This window comes from Pteropus vampyrus, unplaced genomic scaffold (genome assembly GCF_000151845.1).
Source record: "Pteropus vampyrus isolate Shadow unplaced genomic scaffold, Pvam_2.0 Scaffold568, whole genome shotgun sequence".
Classification (NCBI taxonomy): Eukaryota; Metazoa; Chordata; class Mammalia; order Chiroptera; family Pteropodidae; genus Pteropus; species Pteropus vampyrus.
Window position 1 is genome coordinate 597,482 of NW_011889349.1, and position 19,435 is coordinate 616,916.

Genomic DNA, 19,435 nt, shown 5'->3' on the forward strand with positions numbered 1-19,435 from the left:
TTGTTTAAAGGACCAGACTAATAGTCATATAGGTTACCATAAAAATGCTATTAAAAATCTAGTCTAGAAAGAGCAGCTGAAACGTACCAAAATACAGTTCACAGGGTCCTCTTCTCGACCAGTTGTTGGTTGACAAGGATGTAGCAGAGGATGTCTTGACCAAGAAGTCAGAGCTATGGGTCCAGGTCTCCAGGGAGCAGGAGGGGGCACTACTGCTGTTAGAGCATCCCAGCTCACTCTGTGGTAAAAATGAATGACTAGATAAACTCTTAAGGATTCTTTTCAAGTTTAAAATGTTTCAGTTTCTTGAAATGGGCATTTCCAGTAAATGTGTGTAAAAGTAACTTTGTTTCTACTTTTTATGGTTCAGCTATAATAAAACTTCTCGTAGTGAAACAAAGTTTGTAACTGATCAAAATATGGAAACAACTTTCTCAACACTTATTGCCATATGTTTAGAAAATGTCCAGATACTTTATATTCATGTCCTTTATTTACTTTTTCATGTTCCTCCTGTGTATTTTCTGATTTTTTTCCCATACAGTATGATCAGAGGAAGTGATTAAAATGTAAAGCCATTTTTGCTCATTTCAAATTTTTCAACATTAAAATACTTTTAATAGCTGTAGCTTTTAGTTGCTTATAAAATACCTATTTATCACTAAGGTGATTGTATCTTGGGTACAATTCCCAATTTTTCACAGTGCCACATCACTCATACTTCTCTTATACTTTAATTATTGCAAAATTAGTGCACTTAAAAGTCAGCATTAATAAAGGTGTGAGATTCTGCAAGTGACCTCTGATTGAAACTAATACCTCAGAAAATCGAAGTACCACAAATAATCAAATTAGTGTCTTGAATTAAAATCCATTAGTCTTGTGTTCAAGAGAAGTATTTTGTGGCTTAATTTGGGTATGTATTATGAGAAAATTCATCCAGATAAAAAGGATATAACCTTCCACTGCCGAACTTTGGAAATTCTGGGTTCCACACTTAAGATAAAACAGTCACTAACTCTGTCATACATGTACCAGTTAGGGGAAAATGTGTTTTCTTTTTATTATGGGTATAGAAGTGAAAGTTTATGCCTCATTTTGAAGGATATGCCTCATTTTTGGATGTTTGCTTTATCTTGTCTTTTATAAATATTGATAACACTGCATAAAGATCAATTTGAATGTTTAACTGGATTTATGATAGGGTAGAATTGAAAACTAAAAATGTTTAAATCTAGTTTTTAAGAAGGATTGGTAACAGAAATTACTGTTATGAAATAGTATTGAAGAAATTATTTCTGATCATAATGCATCCTTTAGTTGGCCTTATAATTAAGCCGAAAACCATAGAAGTCAGATTTAAAACAAGCACTTGAAAACTCTTTCCACTAAGTTCAAACAGATAATAGAAATCAGTTAAAAATATATCTTTCACATTCTGACACTTTCTGAACTTGATTTGGAATTGTGATCTTTATGAGCTCTATTGTTTAGCTCTTGGCTTCTGAAATTATCAGCATTGAATTTTACGATGTTTATTACAACCGTAAGAATGTTGGAAGCAAGGATTTTCTTTCATCAGCTCTCCATACCTGATGTTTAGTTGAGGGCCACTCATCAGCTTGGCAATGAAATGCTTCACTCCTGGTGCTGATTTTGATTTTGAAATTGTCTTCTAAGACAGCGATCCCCAACCGTTTTGGCACCAGGGACCGGTGCTCCTATGAGAAGCTAATGCCTGATGATCTGAGGTACAGCTGAGGTAGTGATGCTAGCACTGGGGAGCGGCTGCAAATACAGATGAAGCTTTGCTCACGCCTGCTGCTCACCTCCTGCTGTGCAGCCCAGTTCCTAACAGGCCACAGACCAATATAGGTCCACGGTCCTGGCGGTTGGGGACCTCTACTCTAAGAACACTCAGTAATTCATGGAATTTCTAATGAGGCAAAGGATAGAAAACTAAAACATTTTCTGTGGCCCAGGGGTTTTGCTTTTTTATATTCTTACAAAGTATGTGGTTGATTATGCCCAAGTTTGGGTTACTCAGAAATGACCCAGGAGGGGAAGAAAAATTAAAGATTTTCAAAATCCTAAATTCTGAGGGTGTTTACCTTCAGGTCAACTGCTTCAAAGGAAGTTTCAAAGTAAGTGGCCCTTTCTTAAAATTTGAACCTCCTTGTCTTTTTTCACCTAGGAACTATTATCTTAGCTCTTTTTGTTTTTCCCTTTAGATGATAGAAGATGTTTTAGGAGAAGGGTCAGTCTCTGCCAGTCGGTTCAGTAGGTGGTTCTCTAACCCGAGCCGATCTGGAAGCCGGTCCAGTAGTCTTGGGTCAACGCCCCATGAAGAACTGGAGAGACTTGCAGGTAAAATGGCTTCAGATTCTGGCCTTAGACAAAGACTTGAATTTTCTCTAACATTATTCATTCTTCCTTCATTTGAGTCAGGGGTCCATTAGGGTTAAAGGGTCTTTGGGTACAAAAAAAAAGTCTTCAATTTGTGTCCTTTCAATAATATTGAAGATATATTTCTGTGCTTTATTGGGACTATTAATTATGAATATATTTATTTGCAATATTAGGTCTGGAGCAAGCCATCTTCTCCCCTGGACAGAATTCGGGGAATTATTTTGCTCCTATACCATTGGAAGACCATGCTGAAAATAAAGTGGATATTTTAGAAATGCTACAGAAAGCCAAAGTGGATTTAAAACCTCTTCTTTCCAGCCTTTCTGCAAATAAAGAAAAACTAAAAGAGAGCTGTAAGTGTTTATTAGAGTCTGCTTTAGGTGTCTGAAAAAGCTTGAGTGCTGTCTTAAGGCAGTTAAATCTAACATACTATTTCATCAAAAGTTAAATGGTTAAATAGGGTTTTGTTTAATGTTCTTGAAAAAACTTTATCAGACAGTACCACCACTTTGAGAACTTGGTAGTCAGTGTGCCCTATAATAAGAACTTTTCCACCAAGTCGTTCTTACCTAGAGCCTAATTATAACACCAGTGAATGTTGTAGTCCTCAGCATAACTTAGCTTCTCACATCTTTCTGCCATGCTCTTGCTTAGGTTGTAAGCCTCAACATAAAACCTTAGTGATATAATAACCATAGTGGCTGGTAGCAGTCTTGCTGATGTTGGGCTAGCTGGGATTCCTGTCCCTGGTAACAAGTCTCCAGAACACTCATTATAGAGATCCTCCTGCAGGATGTGCAGCAGGACCTTATCAAGTCTTAAACCATAGCACCGCAGTTGTGGTCCCCTAGTTTGTCACCTAAACATTTTAGGTTATTATGCCATCTCTTACTAAGTGCGCAATTATGGCCTTATTCCCACTGAGTAACAGTGATTTTAATGTCTTCAGATTGTCTGTTTTTGGTGTCAGCCTTTTTTATTTTTCACCTTAACTATCATGGTAGCCAAAGAGAATTCCTACCTCATATTCCTTTGCTTGGCTTAACCGGGACTTTCTTAACCTTTCAGCACATTCAGGGGTTGTGCTTTCAGTGGAAGAGGTAGAAGCAGGGCTCAAGGGCTTGAAGGTGGACCAACAAGTGAAGAATTCTACTCCCTTCATGGCAGAACACTTAGAGGAGACGCTGAATGCTGTAACCAGCAATCGACAGCTCAAAAAAGATGGTGACATGACTGCGTTCAACAAGCTAGTGAGCACCATGAAGGCAAGTGGGACTTTGCCTTCTCAGCCCAAAGTCAGCGTAAGTATTTGGCACAAACCCCAGCCTTTTCTCCTTTTCTCTTTCTCTTCCCCACAATAAATGGATTTTTAAAAAGGTATTTTGAGTAAGTTGGAAATTCTTTAGTAGTCATTTGGTCCTTGATGCTTTTGTGTGTTCTTTAATTATTACTATCTGTTTGTTACTTGAGAAAGCAGGTTTGTGGTTAATCTATATGTACTGGGGATGACAAGTATAAAGATTGAAAGATTCAATCATAACTTAAGTTACTGCCAAAAAAAAAAAAGGTATATATCTTTTTGGATGAGCTCCAAAGAAGGTTTTCTGTTTATTCAGCTACTTAAGTTAAAATAACTTACTGAATTTTTACAGTCCCATCTTTTCACACCTTCTAATTATTCCCAAATACCTGGGATTACCTGCTTTCTTGATTTGGCGGTTGGCAGTTATATGAATCATTTGTAAGTATCTAGAATGGATTTTTCAAGACAATTGTATTCTGTTAATTTATTAATATAAAAAGCTATGGCTCCAAACTTGTAAAACACCTTTAGGCATGAAGTTAGGTTAAAAGGTGACTGCATGTTAATAAATGCAGGTGTGTAGCACATACTGGTCTTCATCATAACACATTAGAAGGTGGTCCTCAGTGACGGCCTATATGTCAATATTGCTGTCCCTTGGTGATACAAAGTGATGATACAGGGTAAATCTGAATAATAAAAACAGACTATTCCAGTTGCTAAGTTATAGCAAATTTACTTCTGAGTTTTGCCTCTTGTTTTCTCCTTACACCTTCTTGTCTGAGAACTACAAGTTAACTATCGTCGTGATAGGTGTTTGATTCACTGGGCCTTGTACCATGGGAAGGCAACTGATTTTTGGTGTTTCTTACATGACCAGCAGTTAGTGATAGAGATTCCAACAGAGGTGTCATCGTTCCTGGCCTTACTGCTGGGACTGACTCTCTGCTTCTGAAAGGGGGCATCTCAGGTAGGTAGACTTATTCCTATGTATCTGACCACACCATGCCAGTTATAGGGGAGTGTTTCTCATAAACTGCCTTAGAGTTATTTCTGTACAAAGAATTATTAGCTACAAATTTTTTCAAATGAGAACCATACTAAAAGATCACAAACTATCCTATTCTCCATTCTTGTTATTTTTGTTTCTTGGTGACTGGGTACTCATTGCAATGATATGGGTCAGAACTTATAAGTAGTTTCTTTTACTTCAGTAAATAAAGAAATGGGAGCAGAGAAATGCAACAGTTAACCCAATGCTTTTGAACATTTTGTTTCAGATATGATTCTAGGGTTTGACATTAATACAATTGACCCTGAGTTATGAGGGTAAGTGGTTTAATGTGTTTCAGGGCTCTGAAATATATCTGGTTTCAGCTGAGGAAATGAGCCTCAAACACCTATGTAAAGGAATGGATGATATAATTCAAGTTGCTAGGCAAAGAGTAACAAACTCAATCTAACCTAGAAAAGAAAGCAACAAAGGAAAGTATATAATAAGTGCACCAGATATTATCTCAAAATACTGCTTGATTTACACTTGTTATTGAGTCATGATCTACTTCTAAAATCAAGTCTTTAATTATGGCTATGTGTGTTATGTCTACTATTTCTGATCTGCCCCTCTGTTTCGGTTCAATCACATTGTTTTATCCCCCAAATGGGACATATGGATTCCATCTAATCCATTTCAAAATGAATTATATACTGTATCCTCCAAATATAGTAAGCCATGTAGTATAAAGCCGTCTATTTGTTAGACAGAATTAAATGACTTTTGAGGCTATCTCATTAAAATCATCTGTGTTCAGTCCCAATTCCAAAACCAACCATAAAACACTTGGATATCTTTGAGCTATTTGTCATTCCTGAGGACATTGCTGTGTACCTCGGCATCTCCACCTAGTGGAAGGGAAACTACCAGAGAAAGCACTTTAGGCAGAGCTAAATAGGCACGAGGGTGAACTGAAGTGCAGGAGTAATGCAAGTTGGATGCAAAACATGACTGCTGCTGCATTAATCAAGCAAAAAGTGGAGGATTCGAATATCACCCTGTATATAAGACACATTTGAAACAGCTTGCTTATAAAGTTTAAATTTCCTGAAATATGAAACTCTGAAATATAACAATTTTGGCCAAACCTGCATGTTGTTTACTAGGTTTTTGGTACCGTCTGTGGTCTGTAAATCTTGTTAAAGGTAATGGGTAGCAAAGGTTGCCTCAAAAACCAAAGTCTGAGTTATCAAAGATTCCTATATGTGGCTTTTACTAAATAAGTGCTCCCCTATTTCACCATTTCTTTTCCCCTTTTTTGGTCACAGTGTTAGAAACAGTGAAATGGACTAAGCTTACCTCAGGAAGGAAAAGACCTTGTCTAAGGGTCTCTCAGTGGACATTACATGCACATGTGATGATTCTTTTCTAAGATCTCTTTGGGACCTATTGAGATGAGGGAGTAGAACAAGTTGATCTAAGTTTTCTGTGATTTTGACATCATTCTGCTGATAAGTGCCAACTCCCTGGAGAGTTCTTAATGCTTTCTTGTGGTCCCCAATTAATCTCTTAAGAGTGTAAGAAGGTTAAAACCAGTTTTCCTTTGACTTTTTTAGCGAAACCTTGAAAGCCATTTGATGTCCCCTGCTGAAATTCCAGGCCAGCCTGTCCCTAAGAACATCCTGCAGGTACTTCACAATCCTATACCAAGGCCTCGGAGTCCTGAACAGTAGTGCTCTGAACTGGTTTTTTGTAGTGGTCCTGCTCTGGGCCTTAGAGAATGATCCATGTTGCCTGGCAATTGAGGATATGTCACTAACTGATACAGTTATGTGTCACTGTTAATCTCAAAGTGGGATGGGGAGGTGGCTAAAAAAAGATGACACAATAAGTCCTTGATTTCCAGTTTGCAGGTTTGCAATTTTTGTGGAAACTTAAAGTATCTAACCAGTATTTGTAGCACTAACTTAGAGCAAATGTTGCTAGCTGAACATTCAGAAAAATGTGTTGCATGTACACATGCTAAGTCCTTCAGTGGAGCATGAGTGAGATTCATCTTTGGCTTCCAAAAGTTAATCCATAGCCTCTGACTTGGACAGAGAACAAGGTTTATTCACAAGGATTTGACTTTTCTGCCTTTAGGAACTTCTGGGTCCACCAGTTCAGAGGCCTGCTTCTTCCAATCTTCTGAGTGGCCTTATGGGGAGCTTGGAGCCTACAGCATCTTTACTGGGCCAAAGAGCACCCTCTCCTCCCTTGTCACAGGTGTTTCAAACACGAGCAGCCTCAGCAGACTACCTTCGTCCTCGAATACCATCACCAATTGGTAAATACTGTCCATCTTTCCCCACTGTGCTGCACCCCCTACCTCTGCTCCCCCCACAAAGTTATACTTGTCCCCTAGAACTGGCAAAGTCTTTTTTCATCAGTGTCCTTGAAGTCTTTAAAAAGAAATGTGTGGAGACACAAATGTGGAAGATAGTTTATTATCCAACTGCTCAGAGCTCTAGATAAATATGTTCATGGCATAGTTTTTTCTCTTGAGATTGATCTAAACTGGATCCAGCTCTTTAGTCTTCTTCCTTATTTGGGGAATTCAACCCCAGAAAGTTAATTTGGCTTTCTAGGTTTTTTTCTTGATAGAGAAGTCAGAGTAGTGGCTTTCTACCAACCTAATGAACTTGGTACACAACTTTGAGGTCTTGTGGTTAAATCAGAATGTTAATGGAAGAAACACTTCCAGAAAGCTATCTTAGCAAAGTATGCAGAATCTCATAGTGTCCCTACAACCCTGGACTACTTTAGGCTTCTGGCCACTCTGGTACCTGCCAGTCAAAGCTTTGGAGTTTTTGTCTTCCTTCCACAGGTAGATAGAATGGAAAGAGTGTGAACCTCAGAGCATTGATATCAGTAGGCTTGGTGATAATGGGCCAAATCACTGGCTAGAAAAGCTCTTCTCTCACAGGTAGAGGTCTCAGCTCTGAAAAGGACAAAGCTGACAGCTTAGTGGGGAATATGGATACGGCAGCAATTCAGGTCATTAAGTGCTAATCGAGGTCTACATAGCCCACTATGGGGGGGCACAGAAGACAAGGGACATCACCAGCCAAGGAAGTCAATAATTCTTGAAAGATGGTATTCAGGAACAGCATGCATTGGTTAGATATGCCTTTCTGATGGACAAGTGCTGTCTTGACACTCGGTGATACTGTAACTTTCCCAACAGGTTTCACACCAGGACCACAGCAGCTACTTGGAGATCCATTCCAAGGCATGCGCAAGCCCATGAGCCCTGTTACGGCCCAGGTCCAGCTGAGCTCTTTCTCAAATTCAGTCTGTTGCTTGCTTTTCATCCTTATTGTTTGTGGGATGGAGAATTAAAATTGCTATAGTTCTCGGAAGTGATTTTAAAATATAATTCAAGTAAATAATTAAAGTCATAAATAGTTAAAATTCTATTCAGTGGATAGCAGCATAGTTTAGTCAGGTCACAGTATCTAATTTCTCAGCTGCTGCTTAAACATACCTAAGAGAGCAAAGAGAGACTTGTATAAAGTTCATTGACTGTCCTCATTCTTCTGTTGATCCTCCTCTGCCACTTCTGTTCAGCAGATGAGCCAGCTAGAATTGCAACAGGCAGCTTTGGAGGGGCTGGCCCTACCGCATGACCTTGCAGTGCAGGCAGCAAACTTCTGTCAGCCTGGTTTTGGCAAACCACAAGTGGACAGAACCAGAGATGGATTCAGAAACAAGTAAGTTACTAATCTTACTCGTGTATGAATTTGCAAACTAATTTTCCTCAGATTAGCAAATTAGTTATCCACAGTAGAATTCTGTTGTATACACTGATACATTGTACAATACATGGTGAGAGTACCATCTCACTCTAGATGTTCAGAAGAGGAAATAATACTGAATTCTATAGTATTGGCATAGGCTTTTCACCCCATATAATTTTATTCTTGATTTAAAAGATTCATTTTCACAAATGTAGCTAGCATCGCTCCTTATTTGCAGTTATTCTTATGAGGTAATGGAAAGTAAAACACCTAGCTTCCTCCCTCATAGATTCCTTGTTATCAGACTATCCAGTGATGCAGGTTTGTTGATCAAGAGTTCGTTGGTCAGACCTGATGGGTTTGATGAATTTTCTGATCAGAGCCATTACCAAATGATTACGGACTTCACTCTCTTGTTTTTTCTGCTAGTTGCAACAAATAGTAAAATTAAATGAATCATAAGTTGGGGGGTGTTGGCAATTTTTTTTATTGTAAAATAAAATGCATTAAACAAATGTATAGCTTAGTATAAAGCAAACTCCTTTATTAGCTACCCAGAAGCACTCCATGTGCCCTTTCCCAGTAATACCCCTTTTCTCGCCCAGAAGTGACCACCGTCCAGCCTTTAAGGACAGTTTAGTCCTGCTTGTACAGTACTTGGTAATTAAGAAGCATTTGTTTTGATGTGATACTTAAGTTTTGCCATATTCATGTCTCAGTGTCTTGCTTCAGCTGGTTTTATATGCTGACACTTTCAGAAAACATTGAGACCAGTTAAGTACTCTGTACCCTTATATAAATGCATCTTATCTGTAGTAGCCCTCAGCCTAAATAGAGAGCTCAGGACTGGTCTGCTGAGCCCCTCCCCGCCCCCACCCCGGTCACTGGATTTCTCTCTACAAAATAATGGAGTTATCTAATATTCATTGACATAATTTGTTGACTTTCAAAACACTTTTGAAATCCAGAATTTTCTTTGCTCTTAGCAACAACCCTGTGTAGTAGATGGGACAAATAACGGCATTTTACACATACAGAAACTTAAGTTTTTTAAAGTGTGACTGACTTGAAACTTGTAAGTAGACTCAAGTCAATGTCAGTAGAGCCTTCATGTTTTGGATGAAATGTCAGCCTCTCAGGCCCTCCCTGAAAACCCTATATATATAGTTGTAACCCCCAACAGATGGGACTTTCTCCTTGCCTTGTTTTATTTTTTTATTGTACTTAAACACCTTCTAGCATACTATTTATTGTCTGTCTCCCTGCCCATAGTAACCCCTCTCTACTCTGCAACCATAAGAATGTAATGAGACCAGAGATATTTTGTCTGTTTTGTTTACTGTATCCTCAGCACCTAGAACAGTGTCTAGTATATAGTAGATGTTCAAGTATGTTTATCAGAAGGAATAAATCATAGGTCGTTGCAGAATCACCTGATTTCAGGTTTATGTCTTAATCACTCAGAACACTACTGATCTGTCTCCCTTCATTGTCATATTCAGAATCTCAGTATGGCAGCAATAGGGCTTACCTGGTACATACTGGAAAGAATCCATGGGTTTAGGATTCCCATCTGCATATGATTCTGAGAACTTCCCAGAATCATTGACTATACTTGGGTTTTGGCCTTTCTGGTATGGTACAAGATCTGACATGGCTGAAATGCAGTGAAGTTTTCATTAGTCAGTGAGCTCACAATTCATTCTTCTCACCAGCTATTTATTTTTTCATCAGCTGTTTTCCTGTTTTCTTTGAAGTTAAGAGAGAATAATAAGTAGAATGTCCAGGAAGAGAACGGAAGTCTGTTCTTTTAAACTTTGGGAGACCTAGTCCCTGTGTAGACTAGGATTGGTGTGGAATGTTGAATATAACTAGGTCTTAAAATAGCTAAAACTGTTGGCGCTGTATTTGAAGCAGTGTCTCACAGAGCATCAGTTCTATGCCAGTCATGTGCTAGTCACTGTTGCTCCCTACCCTCCGGTGTACAGCCTGGCCCACAGAATGAAGGCCCTCGTTAGCCCATTTCACTGGTATAGTCCGTAAATAAACTATATACCAGCTCTGGATAACCCTACATTCCTAAGGCCTTCCCAAGTACCTTTACCTTTTCCTTCTACTTGAATCATTATTCTCCATCTTGTAGCTTCTAATTAGTCACACCCAATTTAATGCAGCTCCTTCCCAAAGTCCCTTCAATAGAATTATCCCATCATTCCTCCTAACCCTCATTTTCCCATTATACCTTGTTGGTACCTAGTATCTGCATGCCTTGGTTTGTCCAAGGTTAGTATCTCCTTCACCAGATGAAAGTTCTTGCAAGGCCCAGGACCATGTTTCAGTAAGCTTTTGTCTTCTCTCAGAACTTGGCATGTGGTTTTACATATTTTGATGCTTGGGAAATTGAATTGGATAAGGAAAATAGGATGTTAAAGTCTTAGGCTGGTCTTGAGTATTTTCTGATTTTAGGACTTGGAGCTTAAGCAGCTTAGGGCTCACAATGATACTTGGTTTGTTCACAGGCAACAGCGAGTGACCAAGTCACCAGCACCCGTGCACAGAGGGAATTCCTCTTCCCCTGCCCCCGCAGCCTCCATCACAAGCATGGTCAGTGACCTTTGCCTTTGTGAATGATTTCTAGGTTTCTCCATGTTTGGTTGAGCCTATGGTGTATCACTATGTAGTCCAAATGTCCTTGAGTGCCTTCCACAGGAATAACTGATTGAGTAGTCTTTCATACCTGTTTCTTAGGTTTTCCCCTTTCAGGATGCAGTCTGTTAGGATTCTAATGAAGCCCCTACATTGGGGCAAGTGTGTTCTAGCAGATGGACGAGTATGTGCTAGAGCACATGAGGCAATATATAGCATGTTCAAATAAGTGAACAATCAGAGTGGGGAGGACGGAGGTGAAAGACAGCAGGTGAGCCGATGGGATGACTGGGGTCAGATCATGGGATGTCCAGTGAAACTTGGTGAGTTCACAAACTCAGATTCAGGTCTCAGTGATATGAATTAAGTCTGGAACAGAGGGGTTTGGGGTTTGCTTATTTGTGGTGACATCTAGTTTTATAACTGACTCATGTATCGGCATTACTTTTTGTTAAAGTTTCCTGCCCCACAGATTCTTATCACCTAGGTCAAAGCTGATGGATGGGGAAAAAACTATTACACTGTGCTTCTGGACCCCAAGTGGGTCTACACACTAAGCACCTGGAAGGCAGGGTCACGAAGGAGTTTTTCTGTTCATAATTCATGCTCTCTCTTGCCATCAGGGATTTGAGGTTGGTTAATGAGAAAAGCTGCATGCATAATAAAATCATCAAAGTAGAAATTGGTACATAGGAACAAATGACCCCAAATAGTGAATCCTAGTGACTGAGGAGAATTAAGATAATTTCGAATTTTCTGGTAGCCAAATTAAGATGGGAAACATCAGGAGTACAGCAGGTCCTGTGTCGTTTGGTTATAATGTCGATGAGCCACTATAAGAACTTAACTCTTGTTTATATCAATTAGCCTATGGTAAAATTGGTTTCAATATAGTTGCTTTGCTTAAAGTCAAAGAACCTATTAACAATGTTAAGTGAGGACTTGCTATATAGAGAAGTTTGACTCTGAGGTTGTCTCTAAAATGCCCTTTCCCTGCTAGAAGGTCTTTTGCTCCAGAGTATACTTCTGGCCATGTTCTTATCCTCTTCCCAGCCTAATACCCTGGCTGAGGATGTGGTGACTACATAGGGAGGTCCCTGTCACCACAGATACAGGCAGGTAGAAGCTCTGTGCTTTAACTACATGTTACGACTAAGTCTAGTTTTTGATGCCAGTGAATTATGAGCAAGGGATGAGGCACAGGGCTACCACCCATAATGGCCCATCCTGTTTGTTTACCTCTAATAGCTAGAGACTAAACATTGGAGTTGGCCTCTGCCACATGTAGCCAATAAGGGGGGCTCTTCAGCTTGCCGAGTAGTTTGGCCAGTTAATTCTAGCTTGATTAGGAAAAGGCATTTAGAGCATTGCTAATACTGTTTTTCTCCACAGCTTTCTCCTTCCTTCACCCCTACCTCAGTGATTCGCAAGATGTACGAGAGCAAAGAGAAAAGCAAGGAGGAGCCAGCATCTGGAAAAGCAGCTCTTGGTGACAGTAAAGAGGACACTCAGAAGGCCAGTGAAGGTACAACAGAGCTTTTGAGGGTATACTGCCCAAGAAAGTATGTGACAGAGAGGATGGACTTGAGTGCTGACCTGCCTGACCTGATTCTCAGCAAAGCCCTGGGCAAGACCCCTGGCTGCTCTGGACCACAGTTCTGTGTTTGACAGAAGTTTGAACCAGCTCATAGCTGCTTAGCCACTTGAAAATTCTGACCAATCTAATAGTGGTATGAGTGCTAGTAGTAGACAGGAAGGAATGATCCTTGGGCTTCACAGTTGAATTATTAGTGCATTTATTTGGCAGATTAATATAGTTCAACCAGTTTTACTTCTGAAAGGTTCTCTCCAGTCTATGGAGACTTACGTGTCCAACAAAATCTGTGCAATGGGTGAAGTCTATAGGAATTGTGGAGAGCCTTTTGGAAGTATATAGAAAATGTGAGAGGCTTTTAGGAGTTGCAGAGTTGAGACTGATAAAGATGTGGTGAAATAGATTCTAATAAATCAGGTTTACACAGGTCTAGAATATTGGCGTCAGAGCTTTTTGCCTATGAGACAGCTTCTGGGGGGAAAAAAGGAAATCATGTTGTTCCTACTAGAAGGCAATTAAGATTCCTTTACCAGGCTATAATTGCTATTTAAACTTTGTTATGATAGATTTGCATAATTTTACTCTTAACTTGATTTTCCCCTTAGGCTAAAAAGCATGTTAATCCTAAGCAGCTGACTAGGATGGGACTAGCTCTCACACAGATCCAGACCATAGCCATAGGGACAGAGCAAGGTGCCCAGCTGAGGCCTGATATGCCAGGCTCCCTTGCCCATAGCTATTCCTGGGTTGAGAGGATTATAAGAATAAAGACACGGGCTTCTTAAAGAGTTATGTCACTTTTAACTTCAGAGTCTTTGGATTTTTAGAGTAGCAGAAATAAACTTCCAACAAAGTGTTGAAGACCGGAAAACTTGGGGTCTAGTCAAACTCTGTCCTCAGCTGCTCCTGTGACCTTGACTGGGCCTGTTCATTAGGCAGTGGTCCCTATCATGCAGATCCTCTAAATGTGTTGGGATCCAATAAGGATTGTGAGCTAAGAAATGAAATTTACTAGATCACTGGGAAGACAGTATTTGGGAGAAGTCTGCAAACACCAAAATGTTCTGTTTGGATTCTTACAGAGAACCTCCTGTCATCCAACTCTGTGCCCAGTGTTGATCGAGACTCTTCTCCCACTACAAATCCCAAACTGTCAACGTTGCAGCGGTCTTCATGTTCTACACCACTGTCCCAAACCAACCGTTATACCAAAGAACAAGATTATCGACCTAAAGCAGCTGGAAGAAAAACACCCACCTTGGCATCCCCAGTTCCAGGAACACCTTTTCTCCGCCCTGTCCACCAAGTTCCCCTTGTCCCCCATGTCCCAATCGTTCGGCCTGCTCACCAGCTTCACCCAGGGTTGGTCCAAAGGATGCTGGCCCAGGGAGTACATCCACAGCATCTTCCAAGTTTGCTCCAAGCTGGTGAGTTTCTGCATAACAACAGTTGCTAGAAATGATAAAGTGCTATACTATGGGAGGTTTTCATCCCTAGAAAGGTGTGACTAGATATTTTTCCATCTAACTGGTAAGCAGTGGGTCCAATTCAGTCAATCCATTGGTCCAATCAAAGATTAGGAACCTAACTTGAGTATTCTTCACTCTTAATAAACTTTCCAATCAGCAAAACTGTACAGTCAAGCTTGAAAATTTCCAGGTAGATTAAGATTACTTCTCACAAGTTCATTCTTTCTGCCCAATAGGTGTGCTTCCTCCTGGGATGGATCTTACTCATCTACAGGGAATATCTGGTCCAATCTTGGGTCAGCCCTTTTACCCTTTACCTGCTGCTAGTCACCCTCTCCTGAACCCTCGTCCTGGGACACCTCTGCATCTGGCAATGATGCAGCAACAGCTACAACGCTCAGGTAAGTTCAGAAATGGGCCAGGTTATCTGGGGATGGGCTGATTAGGATTAAAACTTTGGACTACTTTCCAGTGAAGGGGATGAATTGACACTGACAATTCATTCTTTAACTATCCTCGCAAGACTGGGATAAGAGTGTTACCAAAGAATAAGATGAAGTAAACCAACCTCTGTGTGATTTGGAATTCCTGTTCCTGTAAAACAGGAGGAGAGCCGAGTGTGCTCTGGCTTTTTTTGTCCTTTACCTCTTAGGCGAGGAGGCTGAGAATCTTCCCACAAGAGGTTCAGCAATAAGGACTGTCCAGAGTAGATGCCTTCTCACCAGCTAATGTTGGTGCTTCTGTGATATGGCCGCTTACTCTAGGAAGTAGTGGTCATGTGATCTTTGATGGCTTCTCACCGTGGATGGCTTCTGAATAGCTCAGCTTTCCAAAATTTTTTCTTCTGGCATTTTGCAATGAAGTTTCCTTAAGAAGCCCTAGAATAAATCATCTGGTAAAGAATTCTGTTTGGAGTTTTCTGGATAGGGTTTGAGCAAAGCAAGGCCTGATATATAACTGCTTTCCCCCTCATTCTCTGAATAACCCTTCCTTCTTATTCCCACAGTTCTTCATCCTCCAGGCTCTGCTTCCCAGGCAGCAGCTGTGAGTGTTCAGACAACCCCTCAAAATGTGGCCAGCCGATCAGGCCTGCCTCACATGCACTCTCAGCTGGAGCACCGCCCTAGCCAGAGGAGCACCTCCCCAGTGGGCCTTGCCAAATGGTTTGGCTCAGATGTGCTACAGCAGCCCCTGCCCTCCATGCCCGCCAAAGTCATCAGTGTAGATGAATTAGAATACCGACAATGAGCAGGGAAGGCAGGCTTACCTAAGCTTGGACCTATGGTAGCACCCTGGCCAGGACTCTGCTTCCTCATCTCGGGTTGGTTTACGGGCTTTTACTTTGGAGCACTCTGCAAAGCTGTTTAGGGAGGGCCTAGGCATCTAGTGTGGTCTGCATGATGGAAGGATCTTAACCAATCGAGTAAAGCCTACATGGTCTGAACACAGAATGCACAGTGTTGTCAATCCTGGAAACATTCTTTTTTTGTAAGATATGTGAATGAAGTGTTGGTGTCTTCACCAAGAGGTGGCACCTAAGGGTTCTAAGGAAATAAATGTATAGACCCTTATGTACAGACCTGTGTATAAACAACTTTTGTACATACATATAGGATAGCTTTTTTGAACTTATACAGCTGTATATAAAAGTAGCTGATATTAGTTAAGCCTGTGTCAACAGTTTGGATTTTTTTCACTTGTACATTTGGGACTTTTTCTTTTGGATGATTAAAGTTGCATATGCTGTGTGTGAATGAAGTGAATGGCATCGTTGTGTTTATTTCTTCTTGAATCTCTTCATTTCCAACCAGCTGACCTCTAAGGCTCAGTAGGTTCCTTGAGGGAAATGATCTGATGTTTTAATTTTTAAAACTCAAGGCATTAAATTTTATCTCATTTAGGAAAAGAAAGCTATGGCCTTCTTTCTTGAGCCTTAAGACCCCAATGAGTAAATTTAGGCTAGACTTGACCTTACAGGTAGCCTTGTGGCTAATAGATTATTGTGAGAAATTTCTAAGATTAAACCACCTAGTGAAAACAATTTATTGGATAATCATGTATATGGTAATTTCTACCTAACAAATCCACATTTCCTGGAGCTAAAGTAAATAGTTTGTTGGCATCCTGTTCAGCTCAAAGTTCCCTACAGGAAAAATGGGGCCTCAACAGTTCTGATTCAATCTATTAAAGTCTAACTTTTTGCATATAAAACTTCCCTTAAGACTCTAATGCCTGTGTTAACTGATTCCTTGTGTTTTGTATCTCATTCCTCGGCTCAGTTGTTTTCATTATTCACCTTAATTGCATGTAAGCATTGGAGAAAAAGATTCTGGCAGAATACTATAGCTACGGTCTTGAGGCCCCTTTCCTAACTGAAGGTTTTCAGTCCTACTGATCTGAGGTGATACTTATTTCCCAAGCTCTTCAAGTGAATTTTCATGAGTTCTTGATACTTGCCCATATAGAGCCTCTACTTTGACTTTATGCTAGGTCAAATGAGGCCATTATCTGGTTCACAGGTAAAGAGAAACGTGGTTGGATTTTGACTGCAAGAGTAAAAAACAACCTGAGTCTTGAGTATGAAGGGTGTTGCCTATAAACCTGGAGCTGCCAACCCTGCCATATACTTCCATGAATATAAAGCAGGTTGCCTTTCAACAAAACCTGGCTTTGTGAATTAAGCATGAGGTCTTTCTAACTGGTACTTCAACTTCATTATCCTTCCTCCCCCTCAGTAAGATTTGCTCCCAGTGTGATTCCTCAGCTTCAGAAATAGACACCTATGTTTAGAATTCTTGCAAATGTTTTGTTTCCACAGGTAGAAGCTAGACAGCAGTTTCAAGTAACAGTGGCAGAATAAATGCCTGAATCCAGTTCCACCTTTCCTTTCGCTTCTTTCTCCTTCTTGTTGAACCAACACTTGGAGGTGTAGGCTGGGGAGGACTGGGTTGGAGCTGCCAGTAAGGGCTTTTCAGGTTAAAAGATGGTAGGACTGAAATGAACAAATATAGGCACCAAGTAAAGAGCAAAGCTATTTATTAGCCAGTGATTGGTGAGATGGAGCCAGAAAGAAAAAATGGAGTGTTAACACCAGCACAGCAGAAGCTAGACATACAGATTATAACAAAACTATTTTGGTGCATGGGAGGGAATCAAGGGAAAGAGGAAGTTAATGAACTCTTCCAGGAGCTAAGACCCTGATACAGGGTAAGGATGGGAGAAAGTGATGTTGCAGCTAAAAAGAGATGTCTTACATGGAGCAACTTTAGGAAGTTGGCAGGCATGAGACAAGTTTAGAAGCAATCAGGGCTGGAAAGGTATGCAAAATAAAGGTTAAGAGAAGCTAAGGATGTAGAAGGCCTAAAAGTAAAACAGCAGAGGGCCACAGAGGACCTCATGCAAGACCTTTTAAGGACAAGGGTCAGGTAGGAAAGAACAGTACCTCCTAAAGGAAGCAGTTGAGCAGTCAATACTTGGGAAAGTCAGTGATAATCAAGAAGCGGGGCAGGCAGATGGAGAGCACAAACACCTTTTAGAAGACAGCTATTGTCTTATAAACCAGGGTCTATTAAGATGAAAGGGAAGTCAGATTCACTGGCCTTATGTAAATAAGAGAGACAAGAACAAACACAAGCCAAGCACAAAGATAACTTATAGGAATAAACTCTGATTCTTAAATAATTCTATTCTCTTTACCAACAACTGACCAAGAATGAGCATGTGACCCAATTTAGGCCATGAGACACAAGGACGAAATGGCTGGGCAGCTTCTGGGAAACAGCTTGCCAAAAAGCTTAAGATTCAGCCCTCCTTTTAATTATCCTCTGGATGCTGATGTAAAGCCTGGGACTGCAGCGGACATTCTGTGACTGTGAGGGGAGCCAGTTGCCCAGCAAAGCCAATAAACTGCAGTAGACAAAGAGTAGCTTGATGGGAAGAATGTGGATCCTCAATGACATAACACCTGCCATGAACCCCACTGAGCTCTAGATGACTTCCATGAGAGTAAGTTTCCTTCCATTTCAGCTTGTTAATTTGTTAAAATACAGCTAACAACATTCTAACTAATGGCACAAGACAATGAGTCTGCTTAGCTGTGCTGAATAAAAAAAATCAGGAAAGAATATTTAACAGCACAGGAAATTCAAGCCATGCTGTGACAGCTAAACCACTATACTCTTGGAGTTCATGAAAAGAAAGCCTTTAGCTACCCTCCTTGGTGGCCCTACCCCAGACAGCATTCCTGACAAAGCTATACCCCTCTCCCAGAACTCCCAAGTCTGAGCCCAAAAGGGAAAGGTAAGGTAATGCTCTCAAGCACCAGGAAGCCACCAATAAGGTGAGGGGAAGGTACTGAATAATGAAAGCAAGGCCAAATCAAAGCATATCCTGAGGCCCTGGATGAACTGGATTTCAGCAATCTTCTCTTAGTGCTAAATTCTTGCTCAATGAAAGTGAATTTGGGCATGAAGATTCCTCCCAAAATTATATATATGCTCTGGCTACAGAACAAACCTTGCTAGAAATCCTACAGCTCAGAAAGCCAATATTTCTCTGAAGAGTTAGACTCTAGATTATGGCCTTTATTATGAATAAACTGGTAATAGTAAGATCTATATCCTGCAAAGTGACTAGGATACCTGGCCTGAGGAGCTTATCTCCTAGATCTTGGGACAGTGCTAAGCCTAAGCTCCAGGAAGACTATCAGAGGGAAACAACTAAGGTAAGAGTAATAAGTACTGGAAAAGTCTGAATATGTGGATAATCCCACATCCCCATTCCTCACAAACTGCTATCTTTAGTTTGCTTCATCTATAATCAAACTATCATCCTGCAAATCTGTTTCCCTTCCTGATTCTCAGGGACTACCCTTCTCTATCATCCCTGTAATCCATACTGAAGTAATCTTTGACTTCTCTTACACTAAAGAGCAAGTCTGTCAGTCACCAAGGTTAAATTTCTCCTCTGTACCTAATGCCCACACCTTCCCTCTGCCCATATTCTCACTAGCCCAGTCTATCACACACAAACTTTTGCCAATTTCCTATTATCAGGCAATCCCTGCAAATTTCCTTATTCCTAGGCCAGAAACCTCTAATTAAGGCTTTAGTACCTTCTCAAGTAGTCCTGACCCCAGCCCTCTTTCTAACCTAACCTCCCACTATTACATATACACATATGTGTACACACAAACCTGCTCTGATCACACTAGTTCTGCCTCCATGCCTTCACCCATGTTCT

At 40.5% G+C, this 19,435-nt stretch overlaps 1 protein-coding gene across 4 annotated transcripts in view; it reads left to right on the forward strand.

Moving 5' to 3' along the window:
• Nucleotides 1-15,952, forward strand: part of EIF4ENIF1 (eukaryotic translation initiation factor 4E nuclear import factor 1) — a 41,467-nt gene extending 25,515 nt beyond the window's left edge. For 3 of the 4 annotated variants that reach the window (XM_011384269.2, XM_011384270.2, XM_011384271.2), the window contains exons 8-19: nucleotides 2,232-2,367; nucleotides 2,583-2,762; nucleotides 3,478-3,710; nucleotides 6,323-6,394; nucleotides 6,849-7,032; nucleotides 7,933-8,012; nucleotides 8,316-8,458; nucleotides 11,005-11,089; nucleotides 12,524-12,656; nucleotides 13,808-14,152; nucleotides 14,431-14,595; nucleotides 15,201-15,952. In XM_011384269.2, the coding sequence (XP_011382571.1) occupies nucleotides 2,232-2,367; nucleotides 2,583-2,762; nucleotides 3,478-3,710; nucleotides 6,323-6,394; nucleotides 6,849-7,032; nucleotides 7,933-8,012; nucleotides 8,316-8,458; nucleotides 11,005-11,089; nucleotides 12,524-12,656; nucleotides 13,808-14,152; nucleotides 14,431-14,595; nucleotides 15,201-15,442 (1,998 nt within the window). In that variant the 3' untranslated portion in view covers nucleotides 15,443-15,952. The remainder of the gene's footprint in view (nucleotides 1-2,231; nucleotides 2,368-2,582; nucleotides 2,763-3,477; nucleotides 3,711-6,322; nucleotides 6,395-6,848; nucleotides 7,033-7,932; nucleotides 8,013-8,315; nucleotides 8,459-11,004; nucleotides 11,090-12,523; nucleotides 12,657-13,807; nucleotides 14,153-14,430; nucleotides 14,596-15,200) is intronic. The other variant, XM_011384273.2, reaches the window with a different exon arrangement.
• Nucleotides 15,953-19,435: the final 3,483 nt, after the last annotated feature.